Source organism: Schistocerca serialis, chromosome 4 (genome assembly GCF_023864345.2).
Source record: "Schistocerca serialis cubense isolate TAMUIC-IGC-003099 chromosome 4, iqSchSeri2.2, whole genome shotgun sequence".
In the NCBI taxonomy this organism is placed as follows: Eukaryota; Metazoa; Arthropoda; class Insecta; order Orthoptera; family Acrididae; genus Schistocerca; species Schistocerca serialis.
In genome coordinates this window covers 827354367-827374623 of record NC_064641.1, presented here as the reverse complement: position 1 = coordinate 827374623, position 20257 = coordinate 827354367, and the positions used below count along the sequence as shown (strand labels likewise).

Below are 20257 nucleotides of genomic sequence, written 5' to 3'. Positions count from 1 at the left end.
CTTCTCAGCGCCCTTGCACATTGCCCCGACACAGCTCCTGGGCCGGATCGAATCCACAGTCAGATGATTAAACATCTCTCATCTGACTACAAGTGTTATCTCGTCATCATCTTCAACCGGATATGGTTTGATGGCGTCTTTCCATCACAGTGGCGGGAGAGCACCATCGTTCCAGTGCTAAAACCCGGTAAAAATCTGTTTGATGTGGATAGCTATCAGCCCATCAGCCTCACCAACGTCCTTTGTAAGCTGCTGGAATGTATGGTGTGTCGGCGGTTGGGCTGGGTCCTGGAGTCACGTGGCCTACTTGCTCCATGTCAGGGCAGCTTCTGCCAGGGTCGCTTTACCACTGATCATCTTGTGTCCCTTGAGTGTGCCATCCAGCCTTTTCCAGATGCCAACACCTGGTTGCCAATTTTTTTTAAATTTTTTTTACTTACGTAAATCATACGACACGAGCTAGTGACGTCATATCCTTGCCACATTGTATGAGTGGGGCCCACTCCCAATTTTTATCCAAAACTTCCTGTCACTACATACTTTCTGTGTCCGAGTTGGTGTCTCCCATAGTCCCCTCACCATCCTTTGGTAGCGAACATCCAGGAGTCCATCTCTGCCCTGGAATGGTCCATTCATTCAGTGGTGTTTGTATGGACCGCAGGACACATTGGAATCCAAGGCAATGAACATGCTGATAGGCTGGCAAAACAGGGTATGTGGAAACTGCTCCTGGAGATGGGTATCTCTGAAACTGATTTGCGTTCTGTCTTATGCCGCAAGGTTTTTCGGCTTTGGGAGACAATTGGCAGCTCCGCATTGGCCATATGTGGCTCATACATGGCTACCTCCTCGGTCGCGAGGACTCATCTCAGTGCCGCACTGGCTCCCAAATCACAGTCTTCCACCTCTTGCTGGACTGCCCACTTCTAGCCACTCTGCGGCGGACTTTTAATTTTCCCAGCATTGGTGTTGTCCACCGCCGGTAGCTGAATGGTCAGCATGACAGATTGTCAATCTTCTGGGCCCAGGTTTGCTTTCCAGCTGGGTTGGGGAATTTTCTCTGCCCAGGGACTGGGTGTTGTGCTGTCCTCATCATCATCATCCTATCATCTTCATCGACTGCAGGTCGCCGAAGTGGTGTCAAATTGAAAGACGGGCACCTACTGAACAGTCTGCCCGATGGGGGAGGGGGCCCTAGCCATACGATTAAATAAAATAAATACCTTCAATGTTGGACAACAATGCCTCAACAACATCTTTAGTTTTCATGTTTTTTTCGTGAGGGTGGGTTTTATCATTTGATCTGAGTTTTAGTGCATGTCCTTTGTCCCTCTGTGTCCTCCACCCTAGGGCTTTTAGGGTGGAGGTTTTAATGTGTTGCTGAGTGGCTGGCTTCTCCTTTTTTATTCTCATGGTCAGCCAGCCATTGTAATCTGCTTTCTTGTGTTCAGTCTCTTCTCCCTGTTTCTCGTGTGTCTCTGTGGTTTCCTTGTCCTGTTTTGTCCATTGTAGTGTTTGTTGTCCTTCTGTCATTCTTCTGGTTCTTTCTTTCTCCTGTTATTGTGCAGTACGTCTTCTTTGTTTTCTTTTTTCCCCTCGGGTAATTGTTCTACTGGGAACAAGGGGCTGATGACCTCGCAGTTTGGTCTCTCTTTTCCCCCCCTTGTAAACCAGTCAACCAACCCCCTCCCTCCCCCCCCTTTTCCTCTGGCCTTTCCCATGATTACAAATATTTCTCTCTGTCTTCTGACAAATTAGTTTGGAGTTTGTCTTCTCATGAAAAACATGTCATTTTGCGTTCTGGATATAACATCTTCTGACTAATGTAATTTACTTTTATCTCCTTTGAATTAATCTAGAGTGATCTGTGCTGCACCTCTTGCTCAACCCAACACTAAACTGTTTTTGTATTATACTACCTGAAGAGACCTGCTATGCCTAGTCTCTTTTTTCCCATTTCCTCAGGAATTGGGGAAAGAAGTGTTTAACTGATTATCTCATTTGCATGGAACCTAACTTATTCAGCATATGTTCTTATAAACTGCATTTGATATTTAGGTTTGGAATGCAATGACAAGTAAGTTTTGTGATGCCCCAATACACATACATGCTACATTTAGTTATCTGTGTGAAGAATACCATTCTTTTAAAAATCACTCTGCAACATTTGAATATTTTCCATGTGCTTCATTGATATTCATATTGTACACTAATCTTATCAGAAATTGGAGTATTTTAAATAAGAATGGTAGGTTAGTTGAAATTATTAGAATTTTTGTTACAAATACTGATTTGTTTTTCCTTTTACATTTACTATTTACGCTTTTATGAATTTTCAGTCTGCAGTAGAGTGTGTACTGGTTTATTTGAAATGTCCTGGCAGATTAAAACTGTGTGCCGGACTGGGGGTTGAACCTGGGACCTTTATTGTGGTATGCAAAGGTTCTAGGTTTGAATCCTAGTCTAATACACAACTTTAATCTGTGATGAAGTTCCTCTGATGTCATTTAGAAGCTTTTTTTGTGAGGGCATTGTGGGAACATTGAGTAAATTTAGGACTTCTTTTAGGAAGTTAACACTTTCATTTTGGTTCATCATTGTGTCAGTGGTGTTTTCTTTTTAGAAAGTTGCTGTAAGCTGTGCTGCATGCAGTGTAGCGTAGCCGTGTGGTTATCACTGGCTGACATGTTGCAAGTCCTCAGTTCAAACCCGAACACTATTATTGTTATTTAGTATTTGTCAATTCTGTAAGGTTCTCCAATTTTCCTATCTTTGTGATGTTTGTACGTTCAGGAATATTCGATGTCAGCATAAATAGCAGCACACTCTTTATAGGAGCTCTGTTCTGTTCTGGTGTGCAGTATGTTGGTGTTTGTAATAAACATGCATCGGTGCTAAGTGCCATACTTCATTGACAACCCTGCTTTCAGATTCAGAGTTAAGTTTGTTACTGTGTGGATGCGCCAGGTACTTCAAAACATCTACATCACCCTGGCTCGTGAAAGCTGTTGCTTATACAGACACAACTGGAATACAAACAATATGTAGTTCTCTAGGACTGTACATTCAGCATGCCATTGGACTCCAGAACAGCAGCAAGTCAACTGCACATCAGACATCCATCAGTGTTTTTCAGATACACTGGTCAGGATCTGACAAAATTACTGAAAGAATTCAACCGAATTGTCAAATACATTAAGTGGGATGACATGATGTGTTTGGCAAATGTGTACTTTCAGTTGTACAGTACAGCCCAGCTGTGTGACTTGGGAACAATGAACAGCAGCTTGATAATCGGGACAAATCACAGATTGAACTGAAGGAAACATTCGGCAACAATCAACAGCAAGTCGATAACAGCTGAAGAACAGGGTCTGACATCATGGGAAATGACACAATCCCACATACAGAATGTTTTGGCCCTATGCCACATTGTGAAACAAATATGACTGACGCTGATAAAATCCCTCACTTACTGAAAGGGGTTGCAGAAGACATATACCAAGCTCTTCTGGTAAAGAATGCCATACCAACTGAGGAAGTCATCAGGTGTACCGGCACATCTATGAGAGGCAACAGAAAAAGCGTTGTTCGAAAGAAGTGTGTCTGACTCCTGAATGTGTCACTATAGCAGTAGTGGAAGACCACCAAAACCTCACCTCCCTCATACACCAGGTGGTGAAGAAAAGAGATGCAACTATCTATGGAACAAGATTAAGCAAGAGATAAGAACCACAAATGTCAACCCCACCCATCAGGAGGCAGTAGAGAGTAGTGAAGAAGAGATCTGCTGATCTAGCACCAATCTATGCCTCCAGGAAGAATGAAGTAGACAAACTCAGACGTATTCCATAGCTGTTAAGCAACAACCCAGCACTCGACCAACATAGGTACAATTAACTCCTCCACCAAGTACAATGCCCCACATAAGAACAGATATTTGGAGGACAGAGAACATCATGCAGGTGTGTTTCCACTTCTACACCTTGCACTCGTGTTACTGCATAGAAAGATGATGAGTTTTTGACAACTACCACACTGCCAGATGTCAGCCATCATAACAGTTCCGTTCATACCAGTCAGTTGCAGGTGACTGTAGCTGACTTGTGGAATCAAGCCCATCTTCTTACCCAGGACAACATTGCTTTCCAAGAAGTCATAGCCATTCCCCATTGCAATACAGAAGAACTAGCCATTAGTTGCTTTCCAAAAAGTCATAGCCATTCCCCATTACAATACAGAGGAAGTAGCCATTAGTCTAGCTGCAAAATTCAGGAAAACTAAGCGTGGCAACTATTTATGGAGATGTGGCCACCACACCAATTGTACTGTACGTCACAAATGGGAAATAAGTCTAGCTGACAGGAAATATGTATTGCAAGGCTATCAGTGAAAGAACACAGCCCTTCACATTTGCCATTTTACCAGATTGTAGTCATAATGTTATTCTCTGATGAGACTACTTGCAGGCATCACTAGCGATCAGATGTTATGAAGGATCAGAGCTCTAGATTGATGAAGATATTCCAACAAGGACACATAACAAAGATTGCTCTGGGTGATTGTTTGCTGTTGAAGATGTTATCCTGCCATCATCAACAAGACACATTCCAGTCATCAATCGAAATGTTCAGCTAAACTGTGAAACATTCATAAATTCCAAAAATCAACTCTCACTCACAAAAGAAATCTACATTCCAGCAATGATCATAGGCATTGTAGGTGGACAACTGTCACGACCAGCCACTAATCATCACTAAAGGTGTGCGCACAGGGGTAGCCAAGCCAGTCCAGGAACAACTACTTAGTGCACTCAAAGAAGAATTGTGCTCCACTTCCACTGCAGACAATGCAGGAGAGGAAGCTACTATTGAACTGACAATATGATCTGGTCTGACCAAAGAGCAACAATGGTGAGTGCCAATTTGCAGATACTTTCAGATCCGGAGTGGAGAAAAGATAGACCAAGCGTTTTTTTTTTTTTTTTTTTGTGAAGTATATGATATTGCATATCAGTAATGAGGATCATCCATCAATCAGCCAGTGCTTGTAAATGATGTTGCCTACTGAACAATGGATAATCCAGGAGGAAGTGGACTAGATGCTGCAAGATATCATTCAACCTCCAAAGTGTCCTTGGTCCTTTCCTGCAGCCCTTGTGAATAAGTAGGACAGCACATGTTATTTCTGCATTGACTATTGATCGCTGAATAAAATTGTGTTAAAAGCTGTCTACCCATTGCCACACATTGATGACACTCCAGACTGCTTAAGAGGAGCAAAATATTTCTCAACTGTGGACATAGTCTAACCAGGAAGAGACTGCATTCATAAGACTTGATGGCCGCTGAGTTCAAAGTTATTCTGTTTGATCTGTGTAATGGTCCAACCACTTTCGATCATATAATGGACAACCTGCTTCATCACCTTAAATGGGCACTGTTTCTTTGCTACTTGGGTGATCTCGTCAAAAAGACATTTGAATAACCTCTAACTCACTTGACAACTATGTAGAAATGTGCTCAGATTGCAGGCCTCTGGATTAATCTGAAAAAAGGCTCTTTGTCACTCAAGAAATAAAAATCTTGGGGCAACTAGTAATGGCAGTGAAGTCCATCCCAGTCCAGAGGAGACAAGAGCAATCGCCCATTTTCTTACTTCACAGAACATTCATGATGTGGGTAGTTTTCTCAGAATGTGCTCATACTACCAGTGATTCAGAAAGGACTTCTATATTGAGGCACATTCCACACAAGAACTACCATAAGGAGAGGCCAGATTTTTCTGGAATGAAATGTAAGAAAGATCTTTCCTTGTCATAAAGGAAGCACTAACATCTTCAGTCCTAATACTGTACAACGAGAATGACAAGACAAAATTTCACACTGCTGTTACCAGTTATGGTACAGATGCAGCTACAGGGCAAATTCAGGAAGTTGCTGAAAAGATGATAGTTTATGCATTCAGAGTACTTTCCAAGTCCAGGAGAAACTACTCTACACCTGAAAAAGAGTGCCTTGCAGGTGTTTGGGCCATCAACAAGTTCCAGTCATATTTATTAGGCAGAAGCCATATCCACACAGAAGGATGCTAACTGTCTTTCTAAGGAATCCTTTGGTGGAACAGAGTAGCATAGATAAAATCTCAGTTATCAGTGCATGAATGAAATTACTGCTAAACGGAGGGAGATCAAGCACTGCTGAAAATCACGAAAGCCTTGAAGAAGAAGCAATCAACCAAAGGATAATTCCTATTAATATATGGAACATTGTATAAGAGGGACAATGTTCCAGTTGGGTGGAAATGGGTGTTCATCATCTCAGCTTATCTACAGCCAGGTATCCTGAAGTATTTTTGCCACACTCCTACATTTGGTTGCGTGGAATTCATGAAGATTCAAGATGCCATTGGATACAGGTATCACTGGCCAGGTCTCTGTCGATCCATTACACACTATGTGAGCCATTTGTAAGGAATGCCAGTGACGGAAGCACATGCCTCACTCACTTCTGAGGTATGTGGTACCAATTCTGCTTGCAGCAGTGCTACTCCACTGAATTGTAATCTTGAAGTTTGCAAATGAGAATCGATGGATAATAGTCTGCACTGATTTCCTGACCCATTACACTGTCACCAAACTGTGCTTTTCTACAAAAGCACTGAAAATTGCAAAGTTCATGGTAGAAGGTATTATTTTGAGCTTTGAGCACCATGATTGTGGAAAACTTTCCCAGGCATGGCTAGTATCAGAGGTAATTTTATGTTGTGACATCACCTGCAGGATGTGATCTGCCTACCACCCACAGATGAAGGCCCTCGCAGAATGCTTTAATAAGGTGTTGGCAGATATGCTCACGATGTACGAGGGTGTGTTGAAAAGTAGTGCCTCCAAATTCTTTATGTGAAAACTTTTAAAGTGTCCTAAACAAAACAAAACTTCAACATTATGGATCTTTATTCTTCACGTCCACATATTTATTTGTCAACATAGTCACCCTGCCCGTGAACACATTTCTCCCAATGAAAAACCAGTTTGTTGATATCATCACTGTAGAATATTTGGCTATTTTGGCAGAGCCACAACCTCACCTCTGCTTGCATTGCTTCATCACTATCATAGTGAAAACCTTGAAGAAGTTGTCTAAGTTTTGGAAACAGACAAAATGAGATGGGGCCAAATAGGGAATGTATAGAGGATGATTGATGACAGTGAACCCAAGACATCAGATTGTTGCAGATGTAGTAGTGCTCATGTGTGGTCTGCATTGTCATGCTGAAGGAGATGATGCTCCATGTGTGAGCAGTTAGAAACTCGATTACAGCACGTTGTTTGTCATGTATCAACACAGTTAAGTTACACACCTCCACATTACACACAATAATTCAGAATCCTCTAGCTGCAAAGGGTTACAACCTGCATCAGCAAAGCAGGAAAGTGAACAGAGTAAAGTGTGTGACATTTAATACCTCAACTGAAATTAAGAACAGAATAAAAAATTCAAAGGCATTACTTTTCAGTACACCCTCGTACATTGATGTCAGAGAGATTGTGATACAATACTGCCCTTAATGACATTTGCATGCAACACAGCTGAGCAAGACAGTACAGACTTTACAGCATTCTTTTTCCTCCATGGTCAAGAGGTCGAAATGATGCTGGATATACTGTTTCCATGTGAACTGGATGATGCCCAGAATGACTATGTGAAACACCATCACTGGGACCAAAGAAGCAAGGCAGCTGGCTTGCATATAGACTATTGATGCCCAGGAGAAAGATGGCGAGTGCTATAACGCCAAGCAGAGGCCAGTGAGACACAGCTGGGAGGTTTGGTTTGAATTTCTATGGCTATGCACAAAGTGGAACTATTGAAAAAGTTACTAAAGAGCTACTTTGGGCTGTTCATGTCCTTCGTCACTGGTCAGACATTATGACTTGATTTGTACACTGCGTGGTTCTTTAGTGGATACAGGAACAAGGAACAAGTACTGTTCATGAACAAAGAATACAAATACTAATTTATTCTACATCTAATATCAAGTAGTAAAAATAGTACGTAACTTTGTTGCCGTAGTTGCAGCATCAGTCACTAACAGTAGCTTTGGATGTAGAAACCTATACAGATACAAAAGATTTATATACTGATCAGCCAGAACATTACGACCACCCACCTACTATCAGTATAAACCCATCCAGGCAATAGAAGCGTCACCTGGCGAGAAATGACTGTTGATCAGACACATATACGGCGCCTGTAGTATCAGTGAGCGTGCTGTCCGTATGTAGAATTGGGAAGGCGTGCGATCTATCTGAGTTTTCCTGAGCGCAGGTAGTGATGGCCTGGAGGCTCGGCATGAGCATTTTGGAAGCTGTATGACTCTTTGGGTGTTAGAGGAATGCTGTGGTGAATGTCTTCAACATGTGGTGAAACCACGTCCAGGCATCATGAGGTTAGGCAGCGACACCTCATTACAGATGTCATAGGCCAGGCAGACTGGCAAAACAGGACAGGTGGCGAACTGTGACAGAACCTAACACCAGACTTTAATGCTGGGCAGAGTACAAGTATGTGTGAACACTCCTAACGATGGCCCTCTGCAACTGACAATCCGTGCATTTGCCAGTGTTAACATCACGACATCAGCAACTACAACTGAAGTGGGCACATGACCATTGACACTGGATGTTGGCACAGTGGTAGAGTATTGCATGGTCTCATGAATCCCAGTACCAACAGTTTCTTGACGCTTGTACTGCGGGATGTAGACACACTGGCGGTGGCTCTATTATGCTCTGGGGAACATTCATGTGGGCCTCCACGGGTCCAGTGTTCATGCAAAGCACCTTGGTGGCCAAGGAGTAGCATACACTGGTTGCAGACAATGTACACCCCTTAAAGACAACAGCAGTGGCATTTTTCAACAAGATAATGAGCGATGTCACAATGCAGGAGTGTGATGGAGTGGTTGAGGAACACAGTAGTGTGTTCCAGTTGATGAGCTGACCCCCCAACTTGTCAGATATGGGATGTGATTGAACGTGGCATCAGAGCTCAATGCCCCCTCCCCAGAGTTTACAAGAATTAGGGGACGTTTGTGTGTGTGTGTGTGTGTGTGTGTGTGTGTGTGTGTGTGTAGATTGTGTGCTAACTCCCTCCAGTGATCTACCAGGTTCTCATTACTTCCACACAACAGTGCATTGCCATCGTTATCCATGCCAGAAATACACATACCGGCTATTAGGTAGGTGGTCAAATGCTTTGGCTGATCGGTATTAGTATGTCACTCTTCAATACAATGTCTATTCAGATTATGTTGAGTGTGGCCACTATAAAAGTCTGTAAATGTTATTCAGCTGACAAAAACACAAAAAAGGGGCAGTGAATGAAATTTCGAACTTAAGTACACCACCTGCTGGAGTTCCACAGAGGGGAGCAGGATAGTCATTAGTGGCAGTGCCCTCCTGCCACAGTGGCAGCTATGGGAATTGCGATGGTGTGACTGGCGACACACGTATTTGAAAGTGCAGTCTAACGGACAATGCCAGATACTGTAGTATGAAGCTGTACTACATTCTTGTGGCACAGATTGATGGTGTGCACTTCTTGTTCAAGAAAACTGAAGGCCTGCTCAACGATTGTGAAAATTTCAAAAGAGTAGCTGCCTCCAATGCTCACCATAATGAAGAGAACAAGACAAGAATATGAGGATTTGCCAGTACTGCCATGCAGAGGGCCATTGACAAGATCTGGATCCAGGGTTCTGTTGTTAGTTCCAGTTAAACTCCGGAAAGAGTGGGTAATTTTTTCTCTGGGAGGGGCAGCAGTACCGCAATCTGTGGTGCACGCAGTGCAACAAAGCGGCTAATGTCACTGGCTGGTATGCTGCAGATTGCTAGTTCAAACACAGCCACCAGCAATTATTTGTTATTTAGTATTTGTTCTCTCTGGAAGGTTCTTGAAATTTGTTATGTTTGAACATTCTGAAATATATGATGTTTGTATAAATAGCAGCACTCCCCCATCCAGGAGTTCAGTCCTGTTCAGAGCGTTCGTTGGTTTTTGTAATAAACATGCTTTCAGATTTAGATTTGAGTATGGTTACAATATGACAATATTCTGTATCTTCTGATTTATTTGTTGAACTATGTCATCTTTTTATTGCTAAAATTGTTTGGTCACAAAGCCATTCTTTATTTGCATAGGTTCTCCATAGGTGGATAAAACTTTTTGATGAGTTGTTCCTGTGGCTCCATTACACTGAAGAACTCATTGTTAGGACAGTTTTGCTGGGCTGTTCTATTTCCAAGTTGTAAGCTAGAATATTCGGTAATATTCTAGAACAGTAGGAAACATTTTTTTAAGATGTAGGAATATTTGCAAAATCTCAAGAGCATTACAGAAAAATCTCAGTTTTTTTCATTTGAAAAATGCATTCATGCGAACAACAGGTGTCCTGGTGACCACCACAATATGATGATCATCACTTGACTTACTCATATCTCCATTACCACAACCGCTATCAACCACTCCACTGGTAAAAAATCTAAAGGAGTAAGATACAGCATCCTCGGTGACCGTTGCTACTGATCCATATTCCAAGGAATGTTAGGATTAAAAGATGTCACCTGAAGACTAGCATGTGCCGAGGCCCTGTAACATGATGGGATAACACAACCGATCCAATCAACTGTTTGCCTGCCATAGCAGACACATACGCTCTTGAAAGAATGTGTTTCCACAGATGCATGTAGGTTTTCATTGTATCACCGATGTGAGTTAAGTGTTGTTGGTACACCCTGAGTGAAAGTGGCTTCATCATTGAACAGTATTAATGGGATTGCACAGCAATATGCGGTTAGCCAGTGAGAAAATTCTAATCGCTTACCTTCATCTCCTTTTAGAAAGTGCTGAATTTGCTATAAATGATAAGTACAGAGGCCATGCACACATAATGGCCATCGTATACTTGTTTGTGGAAATCTCTATGTACTCTTTGAAGGACTTAATAATGTCCTCTGCTTCATCCACACCTTGTTCATTTGCACTTTCAGATGAAATTTTACTGCAGGGCACTCCATCAATCTCACGCAGTTTAGTGAAAATATGAATAAACACACTTGAATCTGGTACTCAGGCGTTAGAAAATAGTCAGTCGTATTCTCTACAAGCAGCAGCAGTGTTTCCCCTGTGAAACATGTACACAAACATCATATTGGGATATAAGCATTTGTACAATGAACAGCCAGTCTGTTGCCAGAAGTTTAAATAAACAAACATGGCCTAGATTCTGATACTCCTATGAGTATCTTCTTCAGAAATACATGCCATTACATTGGCTGCATTAAAATATGTTACATGAATCATGAGCTAACCAGCTCAGATATCATGCAGTAACTGTAATTAATATGCCCATTGAAACTGTAAAAGTGAGACAGATATGGCTAATGAAGAGATGCAAACATTGAAGTCAAAACCTGTAGCACAACTAGAGGCAGGGATTAGAAAGGGTGTTAGAAAGAGATGGCAGACAAAAGTAATTGAAAACTACCCGATGTTAATTTTAAATCAGTGTTGTTAATGTTACTGGTGATTTCCATTATGATAAGTTACCTGCACAGGTGGGTGTAAGTGTAGGTGTGGAATATTGTGTGTGACGTACCTTCACTCATGAGGCATGCGATTTCAGAGATCGTGCATCCATACAGTTCACAGGCCCACTTACAGACGCCACCTGGATTGGCCCCCTGGCACGCTCTGGTAGCCGCCAAAAAAAACAGTATTATCTAAGCGATCGCAAACGAGTGCTCAGCCTATTCTGTAACCTGTGTTACTGTTGTCCGTTCAGTGCTACGCACAACCTGTACTTCATTGTATCTTATGTGTTGCTCTGTAAAGTACTATGTTCCATAAATCGTGTTTGCTCTTGCTGTAGCAGTATGTAATAAAGTTTTGATTAAAATTAATATTACAATGAAATTGTAAATCATTTTCATGTATAATTTGTGTAACGTATTTATACTTTTAAAAACATGTAAACACGCGAAGTTCATTTTTGTTGTGCATATAGATTTACCTTTTCCTATTTAATAAAATATTCAGACACACAAGTAACTGAGCAATGCTGGGTAACCAGTTAGCATAATTATGAATGAAAGATTGTCTGGGTAGAATCAGTGTGCTCAATGTTTTTGTACTGTTTCAGAAACCAAAGTCTGTACAACTTTACAACCAGATAGGAAACTTCTGGAGAATTAAAGGTGATGCACAAAAGTCTATAGAGTGCTTTAGAAGGGCCCTAGCAGTCTCACCACATAATGCGGAGGTAAGAATGATAGTTTCATTTTAAATGGTTTAAAAATATTTATGTATGTAGCGTGCACTTGTAACCTTTGCTATTCGCATGAGGGGGTGTTATGCCTCGAAGACAGGTAATTTTTTGCTATCTTTTGACTCATTGGTTTGGAGATGGGTATCAAATGATGATGTCTGCTCTTCACGTCACACAACCTTTCTCAATGTGAAATATGGGAGAATGTATAAGATTCACTTTAGTTAACACAAGCAGGGAAATTTATTCTGTCAATATTCACAGCTTTTGAATAGATTCAGATGTTGAAAAAAAAATTGCACAGTCTCTGATATGAATGTGACAAGTCAGATTATAAAAGCCACATGCATGATGGAGAGCCAGTTTTCATCTCTGGCATTTGGAAAAACTAGTGTTGAAAGTTGGTATCCAAAGAACCTGAATGGTGAAGTTGCGTAGGATGATCAGCAGTAAGGTAATGCATATTACCAGTGAAAGTGATTTGTCAGTGTTCATTCATTCAGTTTGAAATATTAGTGGTAACAAGGTCTTCCTCCAGGCTTTGAAAGCCCAAGGGATGTTGACTGGCTGCCTTGTAATTCTCTACCTTGCGGAGCTGTGAGGATGTAGTGTAGAGGGGCATGTAGTGAACACTCTGCTCTCCTGGTTGTGTTGCCAACTTTCCAGATCATGGAACTCCTGCTTTTCATTAGAGTTGCTCCTCGGTTGGCATCATGAAACTGACACCAAAACCTCCAGATGTCAGACACTCGGATCATTACCGAACATTTTATGTTGATAGGGTACGAACCAAAACATCGATTTAGTTCATGCTGTGCGCTGTCATCCAGTAGAATGTGCATAGACGGTAATGAAAAATATCACCAGAACTTCGGAGCACAGCAAAAGTGTATCTGTGAGTGACTGTATTGTAGATCTCAGGGGTGAGAAGGTAGACCATTCGTCGTCATACCAGAGATCGCACTTCCAAACCCAGTTGATGACAATTTTGTTTAACTGTTTATGTGTGAAACTGTTATATGGGAGAAGATTTTCCTGAAATGTAAAAGGACTTTTTTTAGTCTGTGCCAATTTTCTTTTGGCAGCCTGATTCCACTTCGTTAGTTGAGCATTATGTACTTATCATTTTTTTAATTTTGTTTATTATTACTACTATTACTTCCACTTGTGTGATGCAATTGTTTCTTTATTTTTTCTCTTCTGATTGTATATTCTGTGAAACTACAAATTCACTCTATAGGTTTACTACTGCCAAAGAAACGACACGCAAGCAGACTGCCAAGAGAACATTGCTGTAAACTCCAAACAGCCTTTTTACATGTTATAAACATGTTGTCTCATATAACACTTTCACATATAATGCAGAAGAAAAAGTTATTGGGATTTGATCCTGTAGGAGGATCTATCACTCTACCATTTCCCCAGGCAAGCAACATGGGTTAGTTGCACACAATCATGCTTTTGATTTGCCCTGTAGTTCTGGTGTTACTTTTAATTAACATTTATGCCCATTCTGCTGGATGACAGCACATAGTACAAACTAAATTAGAGTTTTGGTTGATACTCCATTGACCTGCAACGTTTGGTACTGATCTGAGTGTCTGACACCTGGAGGTTTGGATGTGAGTGCACCCCGTACTAGTACCCCGTGAAGGAAAAATCATTGGCAGGACCAGGAATCAAATCCAGGTCCTCTGCATTGTAGCCATCCATGTTGACCAATCAGCTACAAAGACGGACAGAGATTAGTGGAAATCGCACGAATATGAACACTGGGCAACATTCACTGATTAGCTGATGATCAACATTGTACTCCACTGTCTCCTAGAGTACCCTGCTGGTTATCAGAAAGTTGAATCCAGCTGTTGTACCTGCAGAACACCCTTCTCTTTTTACCATGACATGGGAGGGTTGTGTGCCCTGTTGACTACCAGTGCATGTGGAGATGAAGTTACTGACAAGTCAGGCATGTTTGCTGCGTACTGCATCAGTCTTCCTCATCCCTCATGTGCAGTCGTGTCATTGCTCAGTGGAGGAGTCGTGTGTCAATGGAAAACTTGCAAGCTAGAGTTATGGAACAAGAAGTTATGACATGTTAGATCTAGTGCCAGACCTTTCAGAACATTTGGCTTTCTGTGTAAAGAATATACCTTGTAATTAGTTTTTAATTTTAAACACAAATCAGTTAAAAAACTAAAGGAATATTGTTATGTCTAGAGTCTTTACGAGGTACCCACATAGTGATTAGAGATCAGAAGCAAACTCGATACACTCACTCTAAACTCACCAGCTGGTCCTATGACATCATCTCTAAACTCAACATCTCTGTATGCTCAGAAACTTGACTTGTGAGTCTCTGTCATTGATCATTTAATTGAACTCTTGCCACTTGAGTCTGTTCTTGGGTAAAAAAGGAGACAGAGTACTTAAGTTCGCAAATATTACTGAGGACTCACAGCAGTTGCTGCAACTGTTGGCATGATGATTATTATATACCAACACAGTGAACATGTTTCATTTATATGAGAGGCAGTCTGATGAAAATGAGACAGGTGGAAAAAATAGACAAACTGTATAATATTTCAAAAGTAATCGCCATAACTTCTAATACATTCCGCTATGAGACACGACGGTCAGTGCCTTCATGGAAAAATGTATGTGATTACCTAGGGAACCATGATTGTACCCAGGCAAGCACCTCTTCATCTAAAACGTATCAGTAGTGATGAACGTCTTTCTTCAGGGTACCAAAATTATGGAAATTGCATGGTGTTCCTAGCGAAACTTCTGCAGCACAGTTGAAACAGCCGTGGCAACATGTGGGCCTGCCCACTTAACCATTCTGATGTGAGAGCAATGACCCAGAGGCTGCAGCAAAATCTCTATCTTGTCACTTAATACTGCTTGCCTAATACAAATCATCAGACCATCAAACTGAAGAATTCTGTTGTTCCGTGGTTTATGCCATGTTTAGTCTAGACAGTATTTGCTAAGATGTAATATTTTATTATTGAAGTTTCTTAACCTAAATGCAGAAGTGTTACAGTCTGTATTATGACCTCTGTTCACAAATTTTACAGTGTTCAATCTTTGAGATACAATTTTTCCACTAAAGTTTATTCCTCTGAAGGAGGATTTTTTTTTTTTTTTTTTTTTTTTTTTTTAAATGCATGGTGAGTAATTACTATCAGGTGTTTAATAGATAACTGTAGCACTCAACTGATACTATCTCATCGGGAAATTGGAATGATCAAAGCTCAGTTGTGGGGACACAGTTCTTCAGTTACTTGCAGCAAGTGACCAATATGTCTCACCTAGGCCAACTGATGGGTTATCTTTGAGGGCTGGATAGTATTAATAGTTTTCTTCCTGAAATATTTTTTTTTAGTTCTGCCATATAGGCTGTAACATAATTACTTCTCAGATTTCATTATTTGTAATTATTCTCTATTTACAGGTGCTGCTTAATTTGGCACGGGTGCTGTTTAATCTGCAGTACCTTGATGATGCCATTTACTTGACGAGGAGGTCACTGGAAGTGCAGCCTCCAGATAAAAATGCTTGGCAGCAGTATTTTACTCTTGGTGAGATCTTCAAGGTCAGTCTTCTTTCTTCGGTATATTCTTTGTCTTTACTCCCCCCTCCTCCCCTTCCCCCCTACACACACACACACACACACACACACACACATACACACACACACAGCTTAATGTAAAATCTCTTTATAAAGCATGCTGTATGGCTCTATGCATGCGTGCTATCTATAATTTTCAATGTCCTGTGTGATAATCACCACCATTTTGAACACACTTTGAAGTATGACAGGAAATAGATTTAAAAAAAGTTTGGCATATTGTATGATATAACCACATATTAACAGCTTAATTGAATGCAATCACATTATCTTTTGTAATGTTCCTGTTCATATGATTGCTTGATTTGCCCACAGTGATTTGGTGAGATGTTAGGTAATCACCCAGTGTGCTATAACAAAATAGATGCTGCTGCATTATAACAAAGTTAGTAGTATGGACAAGAAATAATTGTTTTATTTTATGGCCAATTTTAGTGCTATTTTTGTTCATCTTTTATTTCCCCCTGGCCCCCCATGCCCCACATGTGCTCTAATTTTTTCCCCAGTTTTGGTGTTATTTTATGTCAACTTCAGTGTTATTTGCTGCTAGTTGCGGCAATATTTTTTGGCTGTTGTGGTGTTAGTTTCTGAAGGCTTATTTTTGATGAACCATATGTTCCTATTTTTACCTTATTTCATTGTTTGTCAGAAGATGCACCTATCAATTGCTTTATATTTTGTGGCATCACATATCATTTTCTTTACATTATTAAAAAATAAATATTGTATATTGAACCTATTAAATCCAACCAGTTAAAGTAAAATTATCTTTGCAACCAAACACCATTGAAAGTTTCCAAAAGAAAACATTATCCTATCTTTAAAGTTGTCTTCTGAGACATTATGCCACCAATCTGACAATACTCCATTGTAGTGTGGAAACAACAGCCAGAGTCAAATTTAAACACAGAAGACAAACTGCCTTCAGCACAACAACAGATTTTTACAGTGTGGTGCATATATCCTGCTGAAACAGAAAGTTGCTTTTTTGCACTAAATTTTGAAGGGATTTACATCCTTCCAGGATATCTGAAATGGCTGAGACCCATCATTCTAGGTGCACATAATAGAATCTTTCCATTTCAACGTTAGTAGAATTCATTATCATCTCATCGTTGTTGCGTGTACACAGACTTAATGTTTGCATACATGACCTTGAGGGTTGTCAGCCTAATTGGAAGGTGCAGCCTAATGTGTTAATTGTTTCTGTCTCTGCCTTATGTATTTTTGCCTTCATATGTCTCAAAAGCTTACTGACTTAATCTCCATAAATGAGGCAGTTTTTGCTTGTAACTTGAAATACAGGTAATGTTTTACTCAGTGGCATGAGATTTCCCAATATTTTTGCACAACAAACATACCAAAAACTATATTGTTTGGAGAGAACTTTAATGTGGTTAATCAGTTTAATGCCTATTTTTGTAATACACAAGTATAAATGCGAAAATCATCTAGTACTGCCCTTCAGTACACAGATATGTAAATCAGCATCATGCCAAGTCGGTTTGCTTCTATCAGCCAATCGCAGCATAGGACACATGATGTTATGCAAATGTGTTTATGGTGGTAAAACACAACACTGAGAATATTTATTCAGTGTAATTTTTATTATTTTTTGAACGAAGTTTGTGGTGACGACATGATCTGTTGCTTAGGCTGGGTCCTACGGTAGGTTGGAAGGTATCAGGTGTCAGTGTTTGTTGGTGAATCAGTATCTGAATGACTTGGGATGGGTCATTTATCATGGCCCAATAGGTTTCTTTTTTGCTGTGTGTGTAATGTCTTATTATTTTTTAAAGTCAAGTTTATTGTCTATAATACAGCATACAGTCACCTACTATCTTTATCTTGCAATTGTTGTTGCCTACTTTCACCCAAATAAACAAATACTCGCCAGAGTTGAGCTGCTTCTTTCTTCTAGTTGACAGAGAAAACAGCTTATCTGGAACCAATGTACCATACGGAATCGTAACTAGTAGTCCTGTACTCTGTTATACTCCACGTCTTCCAAGCCAGAATATTTGCATCAGGAAAAGCCTCAAGGCCACCATAATTTACATGACTGCCCCATACAACATCCAAGCTCAACCATGCATGGCCTCCAGAAACAGCTGAAACATCACAGATAAACTGCATTCGAAGTCCATGAAAGACACAAGGACCCCCAATAAAATTGGATGATATTGAGAGTCAGTTTCATTTACTGTGAAACTGAATGTTGCCATTGAAATTACAGTGAAATAAATGTTGACATTAGTGTTGTGTCCAGTGAGAACTGAACTGACCAAACTACTTCCTTTTCCAAGACAGTTTGTAATTGGTTAGTCTACAATTTGATTTCCATCATTAAATTGTTGAAGAAGACAAAAATTCAGTTTTGATGTGAGAGTGGAATTTGGTAGTAAAAAAAAAGAAAAATAATGGAAAAATAGTGGGAGAACTTGGAAAGGGGGGGATGAAAGTGGAAGTTGGCTGATAAAATTTTACAACACTTACAGAATTTTCTGTCCATAAGGATCACGCAGGAATGGTACTCCATCTTGCAAATTAAAAGTTTGATTGTAATAGTTTTACATAATTTTGTTGCTTTGGATATATGAGGGGTATTTGAAAAGTCCGTGCAAAGTCCGAGAGATGGCACCACTGGCGCGTATAGAGGTTATGTTTAGTTAGTAGCATCTTTGGAAAGAACTCGCACCAAGTTTCAGCCATATTGGTCTATTTCTTTGTGTTCGGCATTCGTGTGAATCAAGGAAGTCGAGTGAGCGTCAAAAAATGGACGAAAAAGAATTTCGCTTGGTGATTAAACATTACTTTATGAAAGGCAAAATGCCTCAGGAGACTAAAGCTTGATAAACATTACGGTGACTCTGCACCTTCGATTAGAACACTTTATAAGTGGTTTCAAAATTTTCAGAGTCGCCATATGGGTACAAGTGATGCTGAACATTCTGGACTCCATGTGGAAGTTATGACTCCAGAAATCATTGATAAAATCCATGATATGGTGATGGATGACAGAAGAGTTAAGGTGTGTGAGATTGCTAATGCTGTGGACATCTCGAATGAATGGGTACATAACATTTTGCATAAACATGTGAATATGAGAAAGCTATCTACAAGATGGGTTTCGCAATTGCTCACGCTTGACCAAAAACAGAATTGTGTGAAATGTTGCAAGGATGGTTTGCAGCTGTTCAGGAAGAATCTGCAGGACTTGAAAGCATTGTTTCGTCACTGTGGATGAAACATGAACACATTACTATACTCCTGAGACCAAACGATAATCTAAACAATGGGTTACCAAGGGAGAATCTGCACAAAAAAAGAGGCGAAGACCATGCCTTGGCCGGAAAGGTTGTGGCGACTGTCTTTTGTAATTTGCAAGGGATAATACTCGTTGACTATCTGGAAAAGGGTAAAACTATTACAGGTGAATATTATTCATCTTTGTTGGAGCATTTGAAAACCGAGCTGCAAGAAAAACGCCGGCGATTTGACCGCAAAGAAGTCCTTTTCCATCACGACAATGCACCAGCACACACCTCAGCAGTTGTGGTTGCAAAATTGATGCAAATAGGATTCCAATTCGTTTCAAATGCCCCGTTCTCCAGACTGGGCTCCCTTGGCCTACTATTTGTTCCCCAATTTCAAGAAATGTCTGGCAGGACAAAGATTTTATTCAAATGAGGAGGTGATTGCAGCAACTAATAACTATTTTGCAGACTTGGCCAATTCCTATTATTCAGGAATGGAATGGGTGGATGGGCATGAACGTGTATTTTTCTACATCTGAAGGATTTTGACTGGTAGCTCAATCCACTTTTAAAGGTACTTTGAATGTGCCTGTCAGCAACTCACTGCCTCCTCTTTGTGATGAGTAGCAGTTTATTCTATTTCATTTTGTTATTCCATCCCCGATTTTGTGCTGTTTGATTTTACGTCATGGTAAGACAGAAATTTTGAAACCAGATTTTTAAACAGCAAAACATATCCAGTGGTAGTTCTGGGTTCTGTTCGTAATTTATTAGTTATGAACTGCAGATTGAAACTGAAATTGCAGAAAAGTAGGAAATTAACCAGGTGGGACCTGAGGAAGTTAAGGATACAGGATACTTATAAATTGTGCAAAAATCTAAATTTTTTATGTCTGTTAAATTCTTAGTCTTTCCTGATTACATTGATATATACATTATAGGATTTCAAATGAAAAATTACCTACATATACCAAATTTTAATGTTATGGTCATGTATGCCGCCACCCCCCCCACCCCTTATTTCTGTTATAGAAAC

The 20257-nt window shown here is 40.3% G+C and overlaps 1 protein-coding gene across 1 annotated transcript in view; it reads left to right on the top strand.

Annotated features, from left to right (window-relative positions):
- LOC126473432 (uncharacterized) overlaps positions 1-20257 on the top strand; it is a 114694-nt gene that overhangs the window by 50385 nt on the left and 44052 nt on the right. The window contains exons 3-4 of the mRNA XM_050100472.1: positions 12205-12324; positions 15788-15928. Coding sequence (XP_049956429.1) covers positions 12205-12324; positions 15788-15928 — 261 coding nt within the window. The remainder of the gene's footprint in view (positions 1-12204; positions 12325-15787; positions 15929-20257) is intronic.